The sequence below is a fragment of the Ictidomys tridecemlineatus genome, chromosome 4 (assembly GCF_052094955.1).
Source record: "Ictidomys tridecemlineatus isolate mIctTri1 chromosome 4, mIctTri1.hap1, whole genome shotgun sequence".
In the NCBI taxonomy this organism is placed as follows: domain Eukaryota; kingdom Metazoa; phylum Chordata; class Mammalia; order Rodentia; family Sciuridae; genus Ictidomys; species Ictidomys tridecemlineatus.
Genome location: NC_135480.1, coordinates 164,842,238 through 164,869,529, shown reverse-complemented (window position 1 = coordinate 164,869,529; position 27,292 = coordinate 164,842,238). Strand labels below are relative to the sequence as shown.

The window sequence follows — 27,292 nt, the reverse complement described above, 5'->3', positions numbered from 1 at the left end:
GAGGAGTTGGGGAGCATAAGCAGTGGTGGAGTCCTGCACGTGGTGACTTCGCAGCCTACCTGACGGGATGGCGCGCTGAAGAAAAACCCGGAGCAGAGGGTGGGTGGGGTGGGGAAGGGTCAGTCTAAGAGAACCCGACCGCCACCTCCTGACCCGACCTTCTCAAACCCCAGGACTCACTCCCACACTCTGGCAGCCCCTCCCGGGAGGCTTTACAGCCCTGCATAGTGCCCCTCCCACGCGGGTAGCGCGCGGTCTAGGTGCGGGGCACCCTCCTGCAATTTCTGCCCGGGTGGGGGCCTCTGGTGTTTCTTTTCTTTGCCTCTGCTCACCCAGCTGCCCGCCCTCCAGGTGGTCCCCTGACCTGGGAGGAAAGCTGTGCGCGGAGCTGCGCTGTGCGGCGCCTCCCTGAGGTGCGCTGAGTTCCTGGTGCGCGTTGAAGGACAGTGGCAAACTATTGGCCAGTTAATGTCCCGCTCCCTCCTCACCCAGCACCACCCTGCTTTCCTTGCCCCTTCGGCCTTCAGTTTTCTATTTTACGATCTTCTTCTTAAGTTTGGGTAAATTCGCTGTTCCTAATCTGTTTCGTTGGAAAGGACCCGATGGTTTTCTACTTATTTGAACGCTAATGCATAAAATGAAGTAGTGAGGTGGGAGGTGGGGAAAGAGGGAGGTGTGTGTGTGTGTGTGTGTGTGTGTGAGAGAGAGAGAGAGAGAGAGAGAGAGAGAGAGAGAGAGAGAGAGAGAGAGAGAGAGAGAGAGATGGTATGTGTGTGTGTGGGGGGGGGTGGAGAACAAGAGTAAGCGCCAGAGACCGACCTAGGGGAGGGCTGGGGGCTTCCCTCTTCTGGAGGACAGACAGAATGATACATACTGTCATTAACAGTTTTGACCCACCCAGACCCCACCCTTCGATTGCATCCATCACACAGTCATTACAAAGGGGCAGCGCTGTCACACTGCTAGCCCTGCTCCTGGGGCTCTCCGGCTGGTTTAATGAAGTGCACCCAGCCGGGGCTATTGTGCAGCGCGAAGGAGGCAGGAACTAGACAGCAACGATCTTAGCAGCTGCTCGCAGCATCCCTGGCTGCAGCAGCCCCGCAGCAGCAGCTAAGCCCAGACCTCAAGTGGATGGATGCCTCTGGAAGTGTTTTCCTGAAAGAACCCATCAGGCAGTGGAAGACTGTGGCAGGGCTAGTGAACTTAGATGGGGCTTTTCTCTTCTGCAGTTGAGCTGGCTGGAGGCAAGTGCAGTCACTCGGGTAATCGCGGAGGTGCTGGGGGCGGGGGTGGTGGTGGTGGCGGTGGTTTTAAGCCGGTCCTTGGTCAAAAGGCGCCTTGTATCAATTTCCCCTCCAACCACGCAACTCTCCCTTTTACCTTTTGTTTTGTTAGCTTGGCTTTTTCCACCCCCTCCCCCTCCCTGTTATGATCCGAACCCTGCGTCTTGCTCTGGGGTTTGATTGTGCATTTAAATGTAATTCTGATTGGTGAATGTTCTCTTCTTTTTGTTGTGATTACTAGAGATACTTTAGTCCTGCCTTCCCAGTTCTGCGCCTTGCACAAGCAGTTTTGAAAAATTAAGTGCAAAAAGCATGACAAAGCAATATGAGGTTGCCCTGGTAAGTGAACTTTTAAACCAAAAATTACCATATCTTCTCGTATGCTTGGTTTGTGGGTGGCTCGAAGGGAAGTCCTCACACACAAAGGGTTGGGGGCTGGGAGGAAGGATGATATAAGAAACAAACAAAAAACAGTACTTCTAATTTTGTTTTTCTCCTGTGATCATTAAACAAGTTTTGTTTTTATTTGATACTATTGGGATGGTAATGGACTTGATGTATTTAAAGTGGGTGAGAGTTGCCAGTCACCAGGGGAGAGGTGCACCGACCGGAGGGAGAGGAAGGGAACTAGGTTATTGTCTGGTTTCAAAAGAACCCTGGAGCTCTGACTTTCTGAACTTGGCACAGAAGCCAGGTCATTCCTGCTGGAAACCCTAAAGAAGAAAAGGAACAACGGGGTCACCCTCTCCTAGTCAACTATCTCTGTGTCCTCACCTGCAGGGGAAGATCTTTCCTTTTCTTCTTCATACTTCCTCAGGTAGCAACATTTGAAGCCATTCTTCTTAGACAAATTTTTTAATGCTGAATGATGATCAAATAATACTTTTGGAAATTCATTGTGGTCTTAAAAGGAATTGCTTATTACCCTCGTTACCACTGCTTATTTCTCTCCCTAAATCTTTTAAAACTAAAGTGTGCAGAATTACTTTAGGCATGCTTCTTCAACATCCTCTTTGGATCTTTTTTTTGGTTTTAAAATAGGAAGTATATTCCAGGAAAAGATTTCTTCTGAGTTTTGCTCCTTTATCTCATTCATTTTCTGAGAATAGCTATTCAATGTGATATTTGTGGCAAAGCTAACAATTCCAAGTCTGATGAAAGGCCCAACTTTTGCTTTGGAGAATTCTAAGTTGTTTGGATAGATCTGCACTTTTAGAGAAGAATTAATAGTGCTCAGTGTCCTAAAACTTTTTCTTTCTGTGGATCTAGTTGACTTTCAACTTATCTGAGGCTGTTGCCATGGAGATGCCTGGGATGCCCTATATTAGAATGGACCTGCACAGTCTCTGATGAGGCAAGGCTATCTAAGTTTTCAAATTAGAAGGATAGGATAAAAACAAAAATGCCCCCTAGAAGGGATTTATTTTGCGGAGCCCATTCTTAACATTAATTTCTATATGTGTAGTTATGATTGCATATGCCTATGGTTCTCAATATCTATTCTGAAATATTTTTAATAATTATAAACTTCCTGTGGTCATAGGAAACAAATAACATTACAATAAAAAATCAATATATTTTAACTTATTTTAACAACTTAATTCTTGTCTATTCTTCAAGAAGTTATTATCACTTACTGGCAAATAGCACAGAAAAGTGATGCCTTATAAAGTCAGTTTTCAAAGTTATCAAAATTGCTTTTAGTCTTTGGTATTTTCAATTACCATCCTTAACAGTGTTTTCCCTTTGGAGTTTCAAAACCAAATGCCCAACTAATTTATTGGTACAAGAGGAATCAATTCAGTAAAATTTGTGAAAAAAGTCTCAAAAAGAGTTTGGATTAGAATATCTGTATTTTATACATTTGTAATAGTAAGAATTTTAATAGGGAAGTTTGCTTTCCTTCTGATTTTAGACCACAGATAGTCAACTAACTGTGTCATTAACTATATCATTCATTTTGGACCATACTACTCGACTATCATAGCTATTTAATTATGTAATTAACCTTGAACTACATTAATACTATTTGGGGATTTTTAAATACACTTATTTAACTGCATATACACAATATTAAAAATAAGAATTCATTTTCTATTATTGCCTTATAAGTAAATATATGCCAGGTACATATGTAAAATTAGATTATTTTAATAGTTTGAGAAAATATCTTTAGTCAGTTATTCAGTTACACTCAATCTCAAATAAGCACTCAATTTTAGGTTTTTAATCTACATATTGAAAATATTGTTCCAGTTGAAGATGCTCATAAAAATAATTATTTAAAGTAAATTTGATAACTGAAAGTTATCTTCTAAGTTATAATTAACAGTACATGTAGTTTATTTCCTTTAAAAGAACTTAAAACTATTTAATGTCATACATTCCTGATTCTTTCCCTCACTAATATGATTCTATGCCAATATTAGGGTTGTAAATAGTCTCAATATGGAAAACTCTTCATCTCAAATTATAATATTATAATCTATTTTTCTAGAAAGTATAAATAACTTAATATATCTTTTTATACAGAAAATATAAATGTTTTATTTAGATGTTTTGGGCACATTAGAAATACAGTGACCATGTCCTGATATTTTCCCTAAACTGCAGTTCATTATAGTAAACTTTAAAAATAGCAGAAAGCTTATAATGTTTATAATAATAAAATTGTGTTTTGAATTAAGTAGTACTCTCCTAGAAATACTCATTGTTTCACACAGCATTGACTTCATTTGAATAAATAGATGTTTATATAAAAAGGAGAAAAGTAGTGAGTTGTGGGTGGGGCGTCCAGGTTATCTAATGTTATATTACACATTTGACCCTTTGTATCATATCTAGGCCTTGAGATGTTTCTGTGAGCAGAGGCAAAAAAGAAATGACTGAAGTAAAATTATTATTTTAAAAATGCAAAATAGCATTCATTTATTACTTCTAATTAGTAGTAAATGCAATGTGTACCTTATATATAAAATACATAATCTAAATAGCTGAAAAGTTAACTTTAATAGTTAACATTTGTCAGTATGTTATCTGTCAGGATTCAGTAACATAGGTAAGTACTTTACACACACACACACACACACACACACACACATACACACATACACACACAATCTCAGTTAATCTTTCTAGTGTGTTGACTTTGCTTAGAAACTGAACAGTTAGGATCAGACAGCTCATAAACCATAAAGAGAGGATTTGAATGAAAATCTGACTCCAAACTTGGGTCCAAACTCAAACAAAATGAGAATCAAATAACAGAAAAATATAAAATTGTTTGCTAGATTAAAAAAAAAAAACCTTCACTTAAACCCCACATAATCTCCACAAACTCTGATTGCCTATTAATCCTGGTACTTTGCATGATAAAATATTTTTGAAGAAAATTTCTCTCACAGAAATATCCCTAATTATATCCCAATATTGGGTTCGGATACACTCACCTGGGTTGGCTAGTTATTTCTCTTTTGGAACATTAGTTGGGGAGAATTCATTGCATTCTCCATCCCACCCCAAAAACAAAAGAAGAAAAATATTAACTCAATTATAATGACTAAAGTATTTTAAAATAAATACCAACAATGCTCACTTAATGAAAGAAAAAAATCTAACTGTAAATCCAGTTTTCCTTAAAAAGGACCTTAAATCAAATAAGCAGAGTGATTGTTAAAAATTCTACCAATTTAAATGAGATGTAATTTTTATCTTAAAGACTTCAAATTTATGAATATGCTAACATTTGCTAAAGTAATAAAATGTTATATGATTTTATAGGTAGCAAATATTTGATGACTTTTTACCATAATATTTACCTTCTAAGTTAGAATTTTTCTTGTTATATTTATAATCAATTACTTTTTCCCCCAACCATTCAGTGATTAAGGACTCTCTGCATTTTTTAAGTCCTCATTTGATGAATTAAAAGAAATATAGATACAGAAGGTGAGACAGAAAATTAAAAGCTTACCATGGAGACCTACTATTTGATTCCTTTTTAAACATTGATGTTGACAGACTCTAATAAATACTGAGGAAACAGCCTTTCTGTTAAGATGCTTTACTTATCCATTCATTCATTCATGCATTTATAAAATCTTTGGACCTGGAAGATTAGGACATAGATATTCTATCGACTCCTGTTTATTTATTAGCTTAGATCTGCAAAAGTAGAGATGTTAGGATTTCATCAAGATAAGTCAAGCCCCTCTAAGTACCAATGAATAAATGTTAAAGATATCCTTTACATTCTACAGACACCTGTTCAGTATTTCAGTTTCACCTGAGGAGAAATGAAAGCACTCAGAATAACTATCTGTGCTTTATGCAATAAATGGGCTCCTGACTTGTTTTGTGTAAATCTTTATTTTTTCCTGATTGATTTATTTTTTTAGAAGTGCTGAGAGCTTGTGCATTTTTAAAAAGTATTTGCATTAATGATCCTTTTAAGTGAAGAACTTTTAAAAACTTGATTCATCCATTTTGTAAGTTTCAGATTTTTCTGAAGTAAAATCATTCAGATCTACCTATTTAACCACATTACTATGAGAGTAACAATAAGTGTTTTTTTTTAAGTCAGATAATTTTGAACTTTTAAGTACCATGATATAGAGTGTGAGGCTTGAGTGTTAAGTCCCACACCGTTTTTTTTTAAATAAATAACCATTTATTCTAGTGATGGATTATATATAACAACTCTGTTTCACTTTGACATTGGAGCAAAACACCTGAATTTTACCCCAAAGAAACTAATTTTAGTGGCTGCCTCATTAAAAATGAAGTTCAGTCTCGGTTTTAAGTCATGGTTAATAAAATATTTATATAATTTTCTATTTTATCCTTGATTTGCAAATTTATATTACATTAGGATGTACCAAAATCAATGACTGTATCTAGATAGTTTCCTTTCCATTTAAATTTGTCCAAAGTACACAAATCTGTCTTTATAACTAATAAATACATATAAATATACATATAAAAAGTCATGTTTGCATCATAATGAAGCAAAAGAGAAAAGTTATTAAAGCAGTTTTTCAGTTTTAAACTTATGGGATAATTAACACCACAAAACTAAATTGTAACTGATAAAAATGTTAACCATATTTATTGTTAGCTAAAAAATACAGGAATATTTTAGAATACATCTGTAGAGTCTATTTTCTTCTACTCCTCCATTATTTCTTTCTTAGAACTTCATACAAAATTATAAATTAATAGGAAAAATATGAACCATGTTTAAGTCAGAGGAAAAAAAAACACAAAAGGACCTTAAAAAGATTTAACATGGGTCGTGGAATCCTTCAAAGCTATGCACCTCATTATTCCTGTAAATTCATGTGAACATGAAATCATTGTATTTTGTAATAACAGTGAACTTATGAGTTGTAAACTTTCACAGCTTCTTAGAGCATGAAGGGTTACAAGGAAAGGTAGCTTAATATCAACTAGATATCACTGCACTTGACAGACATTGACAAAAACTGAGAAGGCAGTGTTAATGGTTTCAGTTTTTAAAATTAGGGATTACGAAGTTAGTAAAACCTGAGGTCATTACCATTAAGAAGTAAACACTCAGCTTTTTGAGTATTTACATAAAAATAATAACAATAAATATAAAGAGCTGATTAACATTATACATATTTAATAAAATCTCAAAGATTACCACTATCCCTTGTTAAGGATAATTAGCACTAAGATTGCTATAGAAATCTAATTTGAATTTCTAACGTCTAGTGTTTACTCTATCACCATTATATCTGATATCGTGGCAAAGAATGGTACTTACCGTATGTTTGATTTTTGCCATGAGTACCATAATGTTTTGATGTCAATTGGAATACAGATGAATAATATACTTCACTCAACAAACATTGTATGATTATACTTTTAGGTTAGGCATGATGCTAGAGCCTGGAAATGCCCTGCTTAAAAATGGTTGTGTTGCCAAGTAATGTTCAGGCTGCGTATGAGATAGACATGTTAACAAAGGTTATATGCATTGAGATAGTCAGTATTAGAAGTATGAATAAGATGTTTTTAGACCACAGAGGAAGCTATCACCAATTTGCTTGCAATTGGTATTCATGTGGAATTTAGGTAGGCTCCTCAATGGAGGTGAATTTTTGCATACTGACTTTGTGGGTTTTTTTTTTCATTTTTAAAAAATGTAGTAATAGATCTTCAGACAATATTCAGAAAGATGAAATCTGAATTTTTTTCTCATCTTTACATATTGATATGTATTTATGATGAGGGAGAACAGGTTTTCCATGTAGGATGCTGAGTGTTTCAAGATTCATTAGTGTAATTTCTCAGATGCACTGCCTTTGATAAATGTGCACAGCCGGGAGAGCCTTTAATATATTGATTATGTTAGTGTTTAGTTGCTAGTAGCATAATGGATTAAGCCAAGGCTCCATTTTTATTCTTCCATGTTCTAAAAAAAAAAATACACCAGACACACACATACACACATGTATCCTGTAGACTGTATAAAATATCAAAAGCAAAAGTAATTAAACACTGTAAATGCTGAGGGAGATTGCCCGTGAACTGAGCTAAAATGAAAAAGGGGAGTGATAAAGAGGTTATTTGAGAGGAAATGGTGTGAAAATGTTTTAGAATAGGAAAGAAAGTTCTGCTTCATAACAATAAGATATCACCTAAAATGATTTCACCTTTGTATTACTTTCACATTTGCAATGGAGAAGGGAAGTATTTTTCATCTGAAATGTTTCTTATTTATGGTCAACTTCATTATTATTTTCTTAAACCCCAAATGCATGTAGTTTTACTGTGAAAGCCCTTCACTTCAGAGTGATTAGAACTTAGTGTGAATATCATTATGTATTTTGTTCTCTGATAAATGTGGCAATACAGTTTAACTCGTTCTTGCTGGGATTCTCTCCTTGGCAACAATTTTTTTTATTTCCCTGTGTTCATTTTTAGGAAAATCCTCTCAGCATTGTTATATGTATTATTTTATAGGAAGGAAGTATGTAAAATACACTTGAACTCGTTTTACTTGTGAATTTGAATAGCATTCAGATTAGAATGATTTCCCAGAATTTTGTAGGCTTGCCCAATCCAGCTGTATATTTTATATGCTAATGTAAATTCTATTTTTGTTCCCCTTGGGGGTTTAAGTGATTATAATTGTTGCTCTTCAAAAGCCAAACAGATGATGATTGCTGCTTCAGGAGTATACCAAAAGAAACTGGCTTTCATTAAACCTGCTCATCCACTTCATAATTATCTCCATTTTATCTAGCTAAGAAGCAGGAAAAAATGGCAAGTACAGTTCATTGAAGCCAGCTCAGTTATTTAAACATCGCTTTATTGAACTAGCAGGAGGTGTTAAAGTAGGGGGAATGTTTTCATTCTAATACTGATATGTAGCCAGTGGCCCAACTCAAGAGTTAGTTGAGCATCAAATGCCAGAGGCCACAGAAAATGAAAGGGGAGATATTTTGAGCTATTCTGAGAGGAGTCCTCTAGTGGATACAATAAATAGTACTGCAGTGACAACTATTCTAAAATATTCTTTTTGGCTTGTTCTCCTTCCTATAAGTTCGAAATGGAGTTATCAATTTAGTATCCATTAAGAAAGACTCAGAAATACATGCTAAATGAAATGGGAGATTTCCTATAGAATGTGGGGAAAAAAGACTGGGGAGGGGGGGAGATACTGAAAATTCTACAAGGAGGTGAAATCCTGAGATCAAGAGTACTTCAGGGAGTTCTTGTGAGCAGTGAGCTTTATGATCCAACCATGGCTCAGAAAGCAAATTCTCATGGAGGTTGGTTTTCCTCAATATCTCCCCTACATGAGTGACACAATGGCTCTGACTTATCTGTTTCTTACCCCTAGGCTGGCCTTGGAGTTAGGTTGCACTAAAATATGTTTTTGACCATGTATATTGTTCGCTGTCCTCCAGATAGTACAGACAGGGTCCTTGAACTCTTTCCCAGGGGAATATAAAAGTGTCAGAGCTAACAGCTGTTCAAATTTCCAGCTGTAGGAATGTAACTCTGCTGGTTGGAGAAAATTTCAGAAAGGGCTCTAGCTCTAAAATTTTGAAAGAGCCATATTTTAGAAACCAACTTCTCTTAGTTAAAACATTATATTCATAACAACCAAAGAAAATGTAAGGTTTTATTTTGACTATAGACTTTCATTTTCATGTTCTGTGATAGTTTAGCCAAGTTTCAGACAATTTCACTTACATTTTAACATAGGGTTGTAATCTTACAACTTGATTTTAAAATTTTTGGAAACTCACATCAAAAAGAAAATCAAAATTTTCCTGTAATAATAATAATAATAATAATTGTTTAAACAAAAGAAACATGGACCTGACAGGATTTGGGATAATTTACTAGAGAGTTGTATACATTAATTTTTTCTCTTTCAATTCCTATCCCATAACAATAAAATTTTTTCAGCATTGATATATGTATTTTGATTTTTGCTTCACAATAATCCCAGGAATTAAGAAAAGTAAATGTTGTGTGTGTGTATATATATATATATATATATATATTTATATATATATATATATATATATGAATGTTGTTATATATATAAATCTACAGTTTTAAAACCAGAATCTGGGCATATCAACCCCTTTTATCAACATCTTAATCAACATCTCCTTGATCTACCCACAACTTGCCAATTAATGATTTTGAATTATATCTAGACTGCAAAGTCTTTTCTAAACCCTGAAAGTAGAATGTTCCCAAGGACTATGTATTTTCCCAGTGATCCCCTAGGTAATCTATGAAATTTGCATTTGTCCATCAAGGGCAACAGGATATCAATGGCTTGTTCTCTGGAAACCCTACATTAAAAACTACCTGATGGAGTGGCAGCTTTGGAATTCCTGTGTAGAGATTTGCTTGGTTATACAACACTCTAGTTTCCTACCAACAAGCCCTACAAAAGCCATAAGTCTGAGAAAATACCTGCTGCACCTAGACCTGTCCTAGGTAAAAATGGTGAAAATTACCTAATTGATTTTCTCACCTCACCATCACTTTCTTGTCATGCATCTAGGACATAACTGTGCTTTGTTATCCTAAGCTTGTGCTGTCCCTGTTACTGACATTGCTAAAATCAAGCTCTGCTAGGACAATATCTCTTTCCCTTCCAAGGTGACAGGTTGTTAGTCTAAATACATTAATTTCCGTTAATGGAAAAATATTAAGGAGAGTTCTGGTTGTGGTTAATTAAAAGTTATTACTAGGGAAAATGCCATCATTTTTATAAGACAGTCCTGGTGAGTAACTTGTAGAATGATCATGTCAGGCGAACTATTTATTTTTCTGGTAGTTTCTTAACTGCATATTATCTCTTGAGCTCCATCGCTGAAAGGATTGCTTACTTATTTTGAAGTAGGACAATTAAAAACAAACCAATAGGAATACATAACTTAGAAAAATTTGATTTGGTAGTATTGGATTATCTTTCTATGGCTTCAGTAGTCGTAAAAGCTATAAATAGAGCACACGAAAATCTCTCTTTCTCAGTGGAATGAAGGTAATATCACAGGATTATCTCACATATCTGTTGTTTTATTTTACTAACTGGAAATTCTGGAAAATCACACATATTCTGTGACCTCACAGCCATGTAAATGTAAATAAAATCTTATTAAGATATTCCAGTTAAATTTCTTTCAGCATAACATGAAGTACATATTTGGCAACTATTTGAATTAATCTACTCAACAGAGAACGCTGCTGACTCAAAAGAGTTCCAGCCACAGTTTATTTTAACTCCATGTTAACTGAGCAATCTGTCCTGAAAAAAAAAAAATCAGTAGTTTTTGTTTACTTTATATTCTTTTTTCATCAGGATCATCTTTGGAGCTTTTATAAGCATACTTACTTAGACCTCACCTCAGAATTACTAGCTGGAATCTCCCAGGGTGGAGACTAGGCATATATACTTGAAAAAGACCTCCATGGGTAGATACAGGCATGGATGCACAGCTATGTGTGAGAACCCCGGGGCTTCCTTCTCACCAGTTCTATCATTCATTGACTCTATGGCAGGCACTTTCCTGAGTGCTTGACAAATGCTCTTTCACTTAATGCTCACAGCATCCCAAAATGTGACTATTATTTGTAATGCCCATTTCACCAAATGGAAAACTGAGGCTTAGAAAGGCTGGTCAAAATGCCTAAAGTTGTATATATATCAAGGACATGGGAGAGGCAGAACCAGAATTCATGTCTGCTTGAATACTTTTAACTGTGAAACCCCTGAACTTAAAAGCCTTTTTAATATACAGAGAGAAAATGTTTGGCTGTATTTTATAGCTGTAATTTCCCACCTAGAAGCTTCAATTTTGCTGCTTTGATTACCATAAGAATATCCAGAGCGTACAGAGATTGTTTCATTTTATAGCCTTAAAAGAGAGTCACTATTTTCGTGTGAAAAGAGACATGGTCTAATAGGTAAACGATACTTTAAAATTATAAGTAAAATGTTTTGCTTTCTTTGTATAAAGGTCACTTTTTACATCAGTTCTTAATTTACAACTCAAGGATCTGCCATAATTTCATTGCAAAAATTATTCAGATATGTGACAATGTTGGAAGGGCCTGATTTTCCTTCCAGGTTAGTTTCTTATAAAAATATTAACACTTGTCTAAAATCATTGCTGATAAATGCAGTTTCCAGAGTGGACTATGCAATTTTAAGATTTGTTCTTTCTGATTTAGGGCTGACACCAATATTTAGAATAGTGATGACTCATGGCTAGGGCTGAAATTTGTTTTTCATGGGTTTATACATTTTTCCCCTTGAATTGCACCAAAAATGGTTTTTTAATTGGCTTTAACTCATGCCCAATAAATTGGATGAGAATTGATTGCCGCAGTCATGTTTGGTTTAAAATTATTCAAGACTGCGCCATGAGTCAAATGAGTGCATAAGTGAAGGCAGTGGCACTTTATGTCCTCTGTTTATGACAAATAGGGGTTTTTCAAAATGGTCATAATTCCTATTTAAAAATTAATGTATGTATTCAGTTCTTAAAGCTTAAAATATAGTAACATAACACATGAAACACATCTTATTATAAAAAAGTTTCTCTTATTTGCTGTTGTTTCTTAGTACCTTGTTTACCCATTCTTGCAACACCACACATTTAGTCATAATAAGCTTTTAAGATAGATAATACCTGCATTTAGATATTGTTAAACTCCTGACCATGATACTAGAGTATTTCTAAATAGTAAAATGAAATAAATGAAAATGTTTAGTGACTGCACCATCCTGTAGAGTTGAGACAGTGTGCCAGTTTCCCATTCTCTGTAGAGTGATTCTGTTTATTTATTTATTTATTTTTGTAGAGTGATTTTAAAGATAAAAATTAAGTGATATGAAAATTGAATTAACTCAGGTGACTGTTTAGGGCCCTGAAATAACAATTCACTAAATGCTGCCTGTCAGGAAGCCAGTTTCTGTTCTAATTCATTATAATTATTTATTGTACTATGGTTTTCATTTACTTATATGCCATAGAAATGTAAGCAAATCACTTTAAAGACTTTTCTGGTTGGTAAGGGAGGTTAATTTTATGGGATTCTTGAGTGACTAAGGGAAAATATGTAATTAGGAAAAAGAAATAATTAAATAAAAAAGAATATTCCTTGACCATAATAATATGGATTGGCAGTAAATGAAGGAAATATTTGATGCTCTTGTATCCAATTAATATTAGGTAATTCTGATAGGTTAGGGTAATTATTTCTGATATTGTAGTCTAAGAAATTGGTAGGTCAATTTCTGAGATTTTGTCATATTGCTCTGCAATGTTTATTTTTATGTGTTTAAATCTCAAGGCTTGTTTTTGTTTTTGTAAGTAAATATTATTTTGTTTATAAAGCATAAAGCTCCAGGACTGTGAATCTGACCCCACTCTGAATCTAAGTCATCTTTTAGGAGGTCATTGGTCCTTGCCACCCAGTATCTAGCTACTGCTCCCACCTGGTGGCTATAAGAGCCTGAAGCTTGAACTATAGAGGTTTTTTTTTTTTTCCCTGTCAAAACACAAACCTACATGTTTTGCCGATTTTTAAGAAAGAATGCATGCTCAGAATTTTTACAAATGTGATAATGCATAAAATATAAAGGAAATAGTAACCATAAATTTCATAACCTAATTACTTCAAAATAGCCACTGTTTAATGTTCTAGTGAATACCCTTTATATGAGGTTAAATAAGCTCAATAATTTTTCATGAAAAATCTTCACATATTATTAAATAAGTACACTATCCTTTTTAATGTCTTTATAAATGTTTATTATATGATAGTAATACAGGTCAATAAGTTGACTTCTTAAAATATATAAAAACTAAATAATTAAATCTCTTTAAACCCAAAACCAATATTACCTGGTTGCTGAACATCCTAGGAAATCTTATATTTCTCAAAATCCTAGCATGTTTGATCTGAATCATTTTTAAAAAGTAGCTATCAATCTTATATCTTTTCCATTTGTCAAGATAAGTGGCATGGCATAACATAAGTATGATTATTTCTGATGTAAAAAGAATTTTGTCTCTTTATGTTAACTGTCATATCTATTTTCTTTATGGTTCTGTTCTCTTTTACTTATTATGTCATCTGCTGTGTATCTTTAAAGTTACTGAATTTTACGTCTAAAACGTACCTTAGAGGTAATCTAATAACTAGTAGTTAAGGACTTGGCCCCTGGGGACAAGCTGCTACAAGTCAAATCCCAAATCTGTCCATTTCTAGTTACATGATCATGAACAAATTATAGTGTCCTTAGTTTCCTCCTCTGTAAAATGACAGGAATATTGTGAGGGTTAACTGACTTGGTGCACCTAGAGAATTCAAGTGCTTCCTGGCACATTGCACATATCACCCATTATCATTGGGATTACTAATCTAGGTTTCTGGAAATCATGATGTTCAGTCAGAGTGCTTGCTGAAGGGAATCAGCTAGTTAGTGGGAGAAATCATGCTAGGATTCATGTCTCCTTTATCCCAGCCTAGGGATCTTTGCTTAATGACAATATTTGTCTTTTTACAGCAGTGTTAAAGACCTCCTTAGGCACGAAATACATTTGAGGCACACCACAGCTCAGCAGGGACCCTGCCCAAAAGTCTCTGGTTCCCTGTTCCTCTCCCTCATAGCCCTCTAGATTTGTTGGCATGAAACTATTATTTGATCAGAACCTTGTCATTTCTGCAGTGCCTGCTATTCATATTTTGACCATAATACACTTGCATTATTATTGTAGTCATGCATCCCTCTTCTACAACTGTCAGTCTGTCCTCTATTGCTATTATTATATGATTTTCCCTCTCATTCCAAAAGGTCTTGAGTTTTAGACAAAAGCTCTTCAACCCTGTTTACGTCTTGGATCTGACTCCTGAAACTTTGAATCTCTTCCTGCTTAGCGCTTAAAAATTTCACAGTTGTCAATGGGTATAACCTGTGTCTGGTAGCTTTGCATCTGAACTTTCAAAGCCACCATATGACTTGACTCTACTAACAACCTGTTACCCTCTGTTTTCCATTTTCCATTTCCTCCACTGTTGACAGCCTGGTCTTCTGTACCAAAACCCTTCAGTTTTTACCTCTGAACCTCCTTTTGTTTGCTCTGAACACACTCTTCTATCCCAGCAGAGTAGACTTATATGAAAAACCTTTAAAACTGAACACTGAACACTGTAATATATATATACATATATATATACACACATATATGTATATATCAATATCTTCCTCTTGTATACTGACCTTCTAAAGAGGTTCAAAATTGTTTATTCTTTTGCTATGACTAATATGGAGACACATCTCTTTTAGTATTCTTTTTACATCTAGAGAATATTAATATTCTGAAAAAAATCAGTGTTCTATGAGTTAAATAATGAGTACTGACATAAAAGAAAGGCTTTTCTTTTTATTGTCTGTACAAGGAATCCAGAAATATCAGCAAAAGAAAAAAAGAAATTTCACAGTAAAATTGTGTCAAAATAATTCAAGGAAATGTCTATTTGTTACTCAAAAAGCTTAAACAGTCTGTAACACCATTCATTTATGTTACAATTTTCAACTTGTGTTTACAAAAACTGACATTTCAAACAACCATGTTCTCTAATTTCTTATGCTAGAATGACAGTGACCAAAGGAATATAATATTATTTCTAGTACAACACTATCCTCAGCCTCAAAATGCACACACACACATATATATACATACATATATATATATATATATATATATATATATATATATATATATATATATATATGTTCCATCAGAGAGAGAGATTTTCCACTTAATCATATCAACAAGAAGAGGTAAGGGTAATTGGTGTGAAATGGCAATAAACAAGAGCATTGGCTATTCTGTGTGTTTGCATAAGTGGTTATTCCTGGGGTTAATTATACTTCCTCATAGAAATTTGGTAGTCACATGACTGAGCGTGACCTTGAATGGGTTAATCTTATCAAGTTAAGACACTTTTAGAATGGACACAGATGCCTGTTGAAACTTAAAAATACTAAGTCTAACAGGGCATGGTGGCACACACCTGTAATCCCAGTGGCTCCAGAGGCTGAGGCAGGAGGATCCCGAGTTCAAAGCCAGCCTCAGCAATTTAGTAATGCCCTAAGTAACTGAGGGAGACCCTGTTTCTAAATAAAAAAGTAAAATTTGGGGATGTGCTCAGTGGTTAAGTGCCCTGACTTCGATTCCTAGTACCAAAACTAACAACAACAAAAAAAAACATTAAGTTTGTTCCATTGTGACTTACAGTGAAGCAAGACCTCCACAGTTTATGATTCATTCTTTAATCAGGCTACAAATATTTATCTTCTTCCATTTCACTTATTTACTGATAGTTCACATCTATAGCTGCCTCTGTGCCAATCCTTAGCAAAGCAAGCCCAGGAGGAAATTGCAAAACTATAAACTATAAGCAAGATTTAGTATTTTTCTGATAGTCTATGTTTCACAATATCAACATTATTAGTTCTACATTGTTTTGTTTAAAACAAAAACTATTATAAAAATCTGTTTAAATAGATTGCCTTTATATTCCTTTGAATATTTATTTTGATAGATTTTTCAAGTGTAGACAACCTAAGAAATAGAAAACTCAACCTAAAAGTACTAGTAGCCTGTGTAATAAGTAGCCAAATATGTGTGTGTGTGTGTGTTTGTGTGTGTGTGTGTGTGTGTGTGTATGGGAAATGTGACAAGGACATTAGAAGTGATTTCTTTTAATGCTATAAATGATCAGTAACTTTTAAAATCTTGCTTTAGAATTAACACAGAATGGTAAATTAGAATAGATAATGTATACATGCATAAAATTGAAAAATATGTATCTTGATATAAAATAAAAAATTTAATTTGATTAGACTGTGATGATATATTTTTGACTCATCTTGATTTCACAAATAATTAACTGAATTATAAACTACATTTAATGTCAAACACTAACATCTGAGTCTAAAGTCACAATAGCCATAATTAGTACCAAAGAGAATAAAAGATTACAGGAAGACCAACATTCAGAAACTGCTCTCTACTTCTATTCACCTTAGAAATGTTACCTAAATTCCTAATGCCTAAGCTGTGCCCCTGAAAATGAGAAATAATTTATGTCCTTCCTTACCTCCTGAGGTTACAATGATAAATATGTAAAAGTGCATTGAGCTTTTTGTGATAAAAGGTACTATAAAAATCTAAGGTGTTTTTATTATTATATCAGTCAAATGGGATCTCAGACTCAGTTCCTTTTTGAAGATCCACAACATTTTATGGGAGAATCATGAAATTGTATTGGGAAATATATTGAAGTCACATAACAGGGCAGACAAAAGATTTTATGTTTTCTGGGGCCTTTGAAACTTGGTTACAATTAGAAATGTGAGAAGGTATTTATCATAGACTATGCCACATAGGACATTAATGAGAGCAAATTAAAATATTTAAAAGATTATGTAAAGGCAGGAATTCTAATTCTGGCTTCATCAAATAATGTGTTAAGATATCATTTTGTTTCCATAATTATAGTTATCTTGTATTGGTACTTCCTCCATTCTAGGAAGTTTGATTATTTTAACTTATGATTACATTTAAACTCATGGTGAACTTAAATTGATAATTATTATTATCATTGTATAGATCAGGAAACCAAGGATTAGAAGTGATAAAGTAATTTGTCCAAGGCCCTACAGTGGTGGAGTCATGTTCAAATCCACGTACATCTGAAGTCAAAGCCCAGGCTCTTAACAGTTTGCAAAACTGTAACTCCTAGAACGGTAAATTTACAGTGTCTATTTAATATAGGTTTTTTTTTTGACAATCTGTACTATTAAAAACTTATAGAAATAGTGTACAAAAAAATCAGAAGGAAATGCAATAACAAAACCCAAACATACTATGAATATTTTGTACATTCACTGGGCTATTTAAACCTCCCAAATTTTCCTTTTACTGGGTCTTCCTGAAAAGTATTCTGATTTGTATTAAGCTTTTATTGTCTCTTGTCTAATTCTATCATTCTGGCATATGATAAGCACTCAAAAGGTGCTTGAATCAAATTGAAATGAGTCTTTTATCAAAAATTCGGAGCAAATATTTAGAGATGGGAACTGATTATTGCTCATTTGACCTCTGATGATAAACATAGCATCTGGAAAGAAACAATTAGTTATGTCTGATATTTTGATAATCAAATTATTATAAGTTATACACAAAAATATTACAACTTTTGGATTGTTCAAAACTTCCAATATTGTTGCTTTTGTATACCATAGAAAGGCTGTTTGCCTTAAGTACATACTATCTTATTTCTTCAGAGAGGAATTAATAATAGAAAATATTTTTTAAAATAAATTTTACAGTTTTGGGTATTTTATCATTTTCATCATTTACAGTAAATTGTTATGCCTTTAGAAACTGGATATATCATTCATTTGTGATAACAATAAGACAGAAATTGTTTTTATATTAATTTCATACTAAAACATTTTATTTAGAATCAGGAAAATATTTAAAGTTATCTTTTAGTTTTGGAAAGTTATAATAAGCTATATTCATGAAATATCTTTTTTTCACATTCCATGCTATAAAACTTAGTGAGAGTGCATATTTTTAGTTTTTAGGCAAATTCATCTTCAAAAAGTAACTTTTTACTGCACATATGAACAAAGAATAGTTTAAGCTGTTTATTGTGTATATATTGATAAAGGAAAACAAAAATAAAACTATAGCCTAAGGGTTCATTGAAGCTGATAATTCAAGCTTGTTTGAGAAATATCAAAATTCAGACTTGTTGTCTTTGCTTAAATAAATAAAAAAGAAAAAAATCAGACTTGTCAGAAAAATATCTTAAGATTATATTATAGTGCCCAAAATGCTGGAATTCATTAAAAGAACATTTCTTAAAATGCTTTTATAGTAGTCATTATTTAAACAAATATAACATTATGGAAAATGACAGTATGGAAAGGAAAACTTAGCTTACATAACCACAAATTTCTTTCTCATTAAAGGGTGCACACAATATTCATTCACACATACAGTTGAATTAAAAAAAAATCACAAACACCTGTTTATTGTTACATGCTATAAATGATTTTCACATATAACTATTCAACAAAAATGTCTTTGAGATTCTGACTTAATGACATATTTATTTGCTTCCCACCTTATGATTGATCAAATGATTTCAGAATTTAAGATTATTTTTAATATATCAAAATAGTTTAACAATTACTGAAACATGAAATAGAATTAAATTGTTTTCACCACTTCTTCCAACAAATTTATCTTTAATTTTTTTCCATACCTGAAAGTCATTTAAATCACTATAAAGCAACAGTTATGTGAATTCTAACATTAATTTAAGTTTTGGGGTTAAACAAAATAAAAATTGATTGATTTTTTAAAAAAACTGTATTAACTGTGTTGCTAGCTGAAGGTACCTTTGTATAAATGTTCCTAAGACCAAATAGAAATGCTGTGTAAAATGTAATACATCCTCTCATACACATCACAAACAAGCACAAATGAACAATCAATCCACTTAAATGCAAAGAACAAGGTACAGTACTGGGTCACTAGTAAATCAAGATGACAACATCACTGGCTATCTGCTGGTAATTTTACATTTTAAATTTGGGGGTTAACATTTATTCAAATATTGCATAAAATATTTCAAACCTCATGTTTATAAAAGCAGTAGAGGATGGTGGATATAAAACATGCTATATGAATCAGGTGGTGTCAGGAAACATACTTGGATTTGAGGGGTTCCTTACTTACCCTATTATAATGACCTGGGTAAAGGGGAGAGAGAGTTGAAATATAACTGTTTTTACTATAAGTAGCTAAGTAGACTCTTTTGAAGTTAGCCACTTATGCTATTCTAAAAATCACCCTGAACCCCTCCTGAGACCCAGTCACTTCAACAAATAGGCCAGATTAACTTTGGTTTTGAAAACTCCTGTACCCTGTTGATTTGCTTTTGTTAAAATGGAAGGAAAACTTTGATGTCCCTTTGGGATCCACTTGGACTGCCCCACTCTGATAAAGATAATATTCCCTTTTATGCCACATTGGTTAAAATCGTTTCTTCATCTCTATAATGCCAACCTTCAAACAATTTCAAAGTTTATTTTTTGAAATTGTTTATTCATGGTAGTCATGATTAGGAATCCTGGCCATATGCCGTGTCCTTTTCTACTCCTTGTAGCTTTCCCTCCCCAAATAATTTTTAACTCCGTGGGCTCTTTCCTCTCACTGTTTTTACTCCCATATAAACAAACAACAAACAAACAAACAATATCCCCTTCCAGGCGCCCCCTCTCTGCTTGCTGAAAGCATTTTAATGACAGTTTACTTTAGCGGTCTATCAGCAGACTGCTGCCTCTGCCACCTGAATTTCAATTTCTTAATTTACAGCCCAGATAAAACAGAATGGAGCAGGATCTGGGCTGCTCTCTACATTGGGTTGGCCTTATCAAGCGTGAAGTTTGGCGCATTGCAAACCTATTCAAGTGATTATCTGTTGAGGACCTCTCGAGCCATCTCCATCTCTGCAGCAGGCTGATAAGACAGCTGTTTCTCTAGCCGCGGTGTCTCCCCGGGCCTCAGTCTTCTTCTGATACAAACTCTGCCTTTGTCACCGTGCCCCGGTGCTGTCACTTGCTCTGTGGGGCAAGGGTTTGATCTGAACACACGTGGGGGGCAAAGTGTGAGTGTGTGTGAGAACAGAGGAGGGAGGAAAGAGGATGGAGAGGCAGAATGAGGGAGGGGGTGGGGAGAGGAAGAGTTAGAGACCTGAGGGATGTTGGGGGCAGGGCGGTGTGCCGGGCGCAGTTGATAGCTCTGATTGACTGGTTGCTCAGCCCGGCTTTATTATTTCAAATTAGACGTGCATCGCACACAAGTGGAAACATAAATCTTCAATATAAGAGCGAGCCTCGGAGCATCGGAAGCAGAAAAACCGTTTCTTTCCAGGTCCCGGTAAAGGGACCCGCGAAAAGACTGATTGCTACCAGCTGAGACAGATGGTTTCCTTTAACTTTGGAAACTGCTATTTTTAATTACTTGTATTAATTTTGCATGAGATGTATTGGCTTCGAGAGGAAGCTTAGAGAGGGCTCTTAACACTTAACCAAAGAACCGGACACACAGCTTTGATTTGCCCTTTCCCACCTCCAGCTTTTCTTCACCCTCTCTGGGTTGCCTAGATGCCCCTTTGCATGCTAGCAGAGACGTGTGTTTTTCCTCCTAAAAGCTGATACTGAATAAAAGAGGTGAGGAAAATCCGAGGACATTCATAGGAGCTTTTACGTAAATGGTCATCTATCCGAGGCTGCAAATATATTTTCAGAGACGTCTGGGGCACGTGCAACAGATCTTAGTCTGAATATCTGCAGGCAAACCATCTAAAAGAGAAAGAGACTCATGCAAATTTTGCCAATAAAAAAAGTGTGTGTGTGTGTGTGTGTGTGTGTGTGTGTAGGGGAAGGAGTGACAAATTAGACCGGTCTGCAAGGTTTTGTGCCACACTACATTTATTTATTTATTTATTTAACATAAGAGATAATTCACATGTCTTTAAGTGTAAACGGCAACGTCAGAATTTAGGAGGAAATCTCGTTTGAGTGTGCGTCTTTAGTCTTTTCCCTGGAATAGGAGTTTAAAGACATGATGTAAAGAGAAAGTAAAGGATGTTTGATCCTGCTTGCTGCCGTCCTGGCACTGTCCCTTATGGAAATGTTTGCAATATAAAGGGTCATTTACAAAATAGTCTTAGACGCTACTCACCTTTGGATGAAAAGGACTTTGCCCCTTTGCCTGGCGGATGAAAAGAATTCAGATAATACTGGGGGAGGGGAACAAGTGTGATCCGGCAGGCGGTCTTGCATCCTTTCCCATTGGTAATTTCGAGGATATAAAACTCTGGAGGTTTATCAGACTTTTCGAAGACTACCTGGATTTGCATTTATTTTGTGTGAGCACTTTGATGAAAGCCATGCTCATCCAGGCAAGCGAAATGTATGTAAAAGAGGATGACAGTAGCAGGTGCCCTGTGAATTCGGGGCTCCAACTCTCCCGGCGGTGGTTGGTCATATGGCCCAGTCCTAACAAAGTCAAAACAAAGTCCGTGTTTCTACAGAGTAGGAGGGTGTCTTCCTCAAAATGCAGTGAAGCCAAGAAATGCTGTTTCCGTGTTTCACAAGAAGGGACAGAAAACACTGTACCAGGCTTAGTAAACTTTTATGCAGGCAGGGTCTGCTGGTCTCTGTCCATGGTGCTAATTCCTGCCTTATTTTCTTACCGGGTTGCCAGGGTCTAAACTCACATTGGTGTCAGTTTTCTCTACAGCTTTTCCTGTTTTTTAAACTGTAGGAGGAAAGTTAACATACTACTTTCAGAAGAATAAATAAAAGGGTAATTATCAGGTTACATAACATGTATATTTCTTAGGCAGGCATTAAACATTACATTCCCAACATTAACAAAACAAAACACCCAATCTGCCCAACAAACTAATGCAAAATATTTTCATTCATCTAAGAAGGTGTACTGTTTAGAAATTTCACTCTGAGCCTAACATTGTAAGCTCATTTACTTCTTTTTTACTTAAAAAAACTCACATGTGGTTTATAGAACCCTTTTCTATAAAATATTAAAATCTCTCCCCCACCTTCAGAAGAACTAATGTGAGTGGGTTATTTATCTTAAACAAAATTGTTCACAATAGCTTTAAATATCCCTGAGAGGGGCTGTTATTTTGCAAAGAAACTTTAGTAAAATATTCAATTGAATTCATCACTTTTCAGCTTTTGAGAAACCCCCCCCCTTTTTTTTGGCAACTTTATCCACATCAAACTTTTCCCTAAGCTTTCAGTGGCTCCCTCAATCTTTCTTCTTTCTGCTGCAATTCAAAATAATGCCTAGGACTTTGAAGATATGTCAGAGCTAACATGTCTTAATCAAAACAGATATCTTTTAAATGCTTTTCTAATGCAAGTTCAGATGCTGTGGATAATTCTTTGAAGGAAGGGTTGATTGCATTTTTGCTTAATCTAGAGTGAAATGTTTGCACATAGCCTTCCTTAGTTTTAAGAAGTACAGTACATGTTAATATTTCAGACCATGACAAATGAATTTCAAAGTGAAATCTATATCCAGATATAATTTTTTTAAAAAATGGTTGTATTTAATTTTTCTTTTTAAAAGTTAGAAAACTACATGTTGCTTATGGTTATATCTGTTCACTTAAAGATTTTCAAAATTTAAAACATCTGTTTTATTTAGGAAATAAATTAATATTTTAGGATATTTTCAGTTTCTTAAATAATTGAAATTAATTTCACCTGTAGAGGAAAGACATGTGGAAGGTGACAATATTTTGAAAATATTTCTCTGACTAAAATGAAAAAGAATATGTGTATACACACATACTGAATATACAGAATTTATTATTTTGTATTTGAATAAACAAGTTTATAATTTTCCTTGTAGTATCTTTACATAACACACATGCTAGATTTTCATTACTTCATACCACTCATAGCTTTTGATCTCCCTATTCTTTTGGAAAACACAGCATTGTAATCTACCAGTCTTTCCAGTGGAGATTTCAACACACACATACACACACATTTACATACAAGCATGTACTTACATCAAAAAGTAAAACAAAGCATTAGTTTCCACCTAGTTAGAAGGCATTTATATAATATAATGGTAGAGATTTTCTTTACAGTACTAAGATTACATGAGCACATGCAACTAACGTGGTAGCAACTTAAAAGCATGGTAAAAAGGAAAAAAGACAATTCACTTCACAGATAAGTCTGATGAAATAAAATAGTATAAACTTTTACCCAAATTGTATTTATTTCAGAATTATTTCTTCGTACTGAGCTGGGGGTGCAGGGAGAGGTTGAAGGAAGAGATGACAACAAGCCCAGTCTTCTGTTATTCATACATCTATTATACGTAGGTATGATCTGTTTTTTTTCTAGACCTTTGACTCCATTTCTTCAAACTGCATTTCCCCTCTCCTTCTTCTTGCCCTGAGTTTTACCCAGGTTTAGAGAATTGTTTTAAATTAAAATTAAGACCCCAGGTGCTGTTGTTATATAAAAAGTGGGGATGGGGGTTAGGGAATCATAATTATAAATGCTAATTACAAAATAACTTATTCAGGCCTTCTTTCCCAACCCCCTGTGATTGTTATGCAAAGTAACAGAACTCAGACATTGTTATACACATCTATACAGGAGATAAACAGATCCTCTGTTCTTTGCCATTAATCATTTATCAACACTCAAGGACACTCATAAGGAACACTGATTTACTTCTCACTTCCAAATCATTTTGCTCTCTTACCATCTTTCTTTTTCCCCTCCATGACACTCCACCTTCCTGCAATCTTTAATTCTTACCTGTGCCTTCTCTCTCTCCCCGGCATTCTCAAAGCAGCGACTAGTAGTAAATAAACAGGTAAAGGAATTTGTTCAGAAGGCATGTGCCTTTAGAGAAGATTTAGCACATTGTTTGTTTAAGAAATGTAAGTACTGTCTAGGAAGTTGGCACTACCTTTCAAGATTGAAAGTAGAAATTCTGGCTGGAAAGAACATAGGTCAAGTGAATATCGTCTCTACTTATACATCACTAGAATCCCAAGAATCTCACTTGCACTTAGAAGAAGAAATAAATGTCATGAATAAAACACTGTATTCAAGTCTCCTGAATGTTAATAAAATATGGGGTTCTAATAAAGCAATCTTCATCTACAAAGTAGAAATGTTGACAGCACTTGGTCTTCTGGTTAAACTTTCTAAATTTTCAGAGAAAGAGCCTTGGTAAAGGTTCAACTATCTTTACTGTCAGCAATACACGTGTGGTCCAAGAACTGTACTGCCAGCAAATGCAGAAGAGTGGCTTATTCTAATTTTATATACAACTGTTCTTTTTGAGAGTCATCATACACCCTCAAGTCAAGGATCTTATTTCTACTCAGTACCTGTTTTCCTGGACAGGATGTTTATTCTACCCTTTTCTATTCTGAAATGAAGTGAAAGCTAATTCAAACTGTGCAGCTTTATTTGAAAGCATTTTTTTTTTACTTCTTTCTTAGCCCTAAAGAATGTGTTTTTAAAAAGAGAGATCTGCAACATGCATATATTAAAATAGAGAAATACATACAATTGCCTAATATCTCATACAGAATACTGGAACACAAATTGAAAAAGGCATGCGGGCAAGTAATGGATGTACATTCATCCTTTTCACTCAGATCAAAGAGAGTGAGCTCTCAATGACTCATACATACCGGACAGAGAGTTTAATGTTATAAAGAAATATGCCAAAGATGTAGCAGTGATGGCAAAGGAAATGAATCTTTCGGAAGCAGAAAGATTTAAGAGGAAAGGAGATCGTGCCTTATCGCAAACTCTGATAGTACAGTTCCAACCCTCCCACGTTGCTCTCTCCCCATCTCTTTTTGCTTCTTGCATTTCCCTTCGCCGCCTGTGTTAAGTGTGTACCTCCCCGCACAACTTACCTTGAAACGGGACTCCATTGAGCTCTTCAGAGTGACACAAGCTCGTAGCCAATCGTATCACGCAGCCTCTTCTGGGCGGACTCAATGGGGGCAACTGGACCAATCAGAAACCTGGAGCAATAAGCAAGTTGCGTTGTGGCACGACTCGGCGTATACTTCCGCGCGTGCTGCCCGGGATAGGAGCCTGGCAGAGCAGCTGCACACACGGCAGTGCGGAGGCAGAGAAGGGGTTGGTGATACGGTGCTATAAATCTGTGGTCCAGTCCACCTCCCTTTTAAGACGTCCTCCCCCCTTATTTCTCTTCTCACTTAGAGATGCAGCAGCTTACTCCTGTAGCGACCTACTAAAAAGCAACAAGGAGAAAGACATCGTCTTTTTGAAAAAAAAAACCAAAACGTTCTTTCGTCTCTTTTCTTTGTTCCTTGGTTTGTTTTTCTTGCCCCTTTTTGTTTAGTTGAACGGCAATAGGAGGATAGTCTCTCCGTCTTTTTAAACTCTTTTTTAAGTTCCCCCTCCCCTTCATATTTTTTTTTCACCATTTCTTTTAGCATTGGACTTTGGGGTCGAAAGCATTTCTTTTTATTTGCTTCTTTTAAGCCGAGCACAGTTTAGGTTTCGTGCTGTCTTAAGAGAACTATCCAGCAGCTTCTTGCTCATCCTTATTGGGAGAACTGCACCGTTACTTTAAAAACACACATACACAAAAACCTTAAGGGAGAAAGGTAAGTTTCGGTTTGGTTTCTTTAATCATTAGTTGCAGCGATGTGCTGGCAAATCCAGAAAACCTGTAAGTGAGCGGAATACAGAATATGAAGTTAATTGCACATGTTTGCCTCATTTCAAAGCGATTACTCTGCTTTTTAATTCTGGAGAGCTAGACTAAAAGACAGTGGACGCATGCTTAACATACTGAATGTTCCAGGATGTTAATGGCAGAAACTTAAGTGGTAAATGTGGCCAGTGTAGAGCAGGGGTACAATGGGAGGCTAGATGTTGAGTGAGCTTCGGGATGGAGGTTGGAAGTTCGTTTCGTGGGAAGAGAGGGATAACTTAGGGGGGATGCATGCCTCTACTTTCGCAAAGGAACCGGAGGACCAAAGAAGCTTTAGTATCATTAAAGGGAATCAGAAGCCCGGACTTACAGATTAGACTAGAGGAAAAAAAAAAAAAACTGGCTTAATTGCATTAACCAGATAGCATGTGCTGGGGAGATGGGATTGCTAGATGGAATTTAGATGCTGCACAGGCAGCGAGTTGTAGTTGACTGAAAAAAGTACATGCCGCCTGAGGGCTGGTGCTGGGCTGGGGCTGGGGTGGTGAGAAGCTGTCAAAACTCATCTTTGCTAGGTATGCGGGATCTAATTCACAGACGCCAATTACCGTAATTCAAATTTAAAAGAAGATAGTCAATTTGGGGCGGAATCTTTAAGCCTGTACCGGATATGAGATTCCCTTTGTTCAGAAAAGCGTAAATAAGATCCTTGGAGCTGTGTCTGTGAAGTGGCGGCTGCCTGGGAACCTCGCTGTGCTGGTCGCTGGGAAGTGGTTTCCAAGCCCTGTCCTTGGTCCTACGCGGCTGAGTTCGCCTTCGGGGAAAGGGGGAACCCCTTCGCAGCCGCTAGGCTTTGCAGCCACCCCAGGAGCCAACTCGGCTGCGTAGCCCTCACCCCCTCCTTACCGCTCCCCTTCTTCGAATAGCTATTGTTAAACTGACGCTGTGAGAAAGATGGTTGGGAATGAGAAGCTGGGCATACAGGCATAAGGTTCATTTTAACTTTTGTGATCTCTCAGGGTTTAGGAGAAACCAGCTGGCTTTCTACTGCGAAAAAGCGAATTCCGGGTAGACATGGGAAAGGTGAAGGATGTTTATGGGGCGGGGAGGGCGGGGGTGGTGGTGGATGGAACGAGG

The 27,292-nt window shown here is 35.6% G+C and overlaps 1 protein-coding gene and 1 long non-coding RNA gene across 16 annotated transcripts in view; one reads left to right on the top strand and one right to left on the bottom strand.

Annotated features, from left to right (window-relative positions):
• Positions 1–1,055: 1,055 nt before the first annotated feature.
• Elavl2 (ELAV like RNA binding protein 2) overlaps positions 1,056–27,292 on the top strand; it is a 152,696-nt gene continuing 126,459 nt past the window's right edge. For 5 of the 15 annotated variants that reach the window (XM_078047723.1, XM_078047717.1, XM_078047714.1 and 2 more), the window contains exon 1: positions 25,550–26,105. Coding sequence is in view for 1 of the 15 variants with exons in the window: in XM_078047715.1 (XP_077903841.1) it covers positions 1,596–1,622 (27 nt within the window). In the remaining 14 variants the exon portion in view is untranslated. Of the gene's footprint in view, positions 1,245–1,524; positions 1,623–25,547; positions 26,106–27,292 lie in introns of those variants that run through there. The other 10 variants (XM_040285878.2, XM_040285880.2, XM_078047716.1 and 7 more) reach the window with 6 other exon arrangements.
• On the bottom strand, positions 21,368–25,405 carry LOC120889822 (uncharacterized). The gene is made up of 3 exons (XR_013438148.1): positions 25,383–25,405; positions 24,262–24,301; positions 21,368–22,207 (listed from the first exon to the last, which is right to left on the bottom strand). It is a non-coding gene; the product is annotated as an uncharacterized LOC120889822 (long non-coding RNA).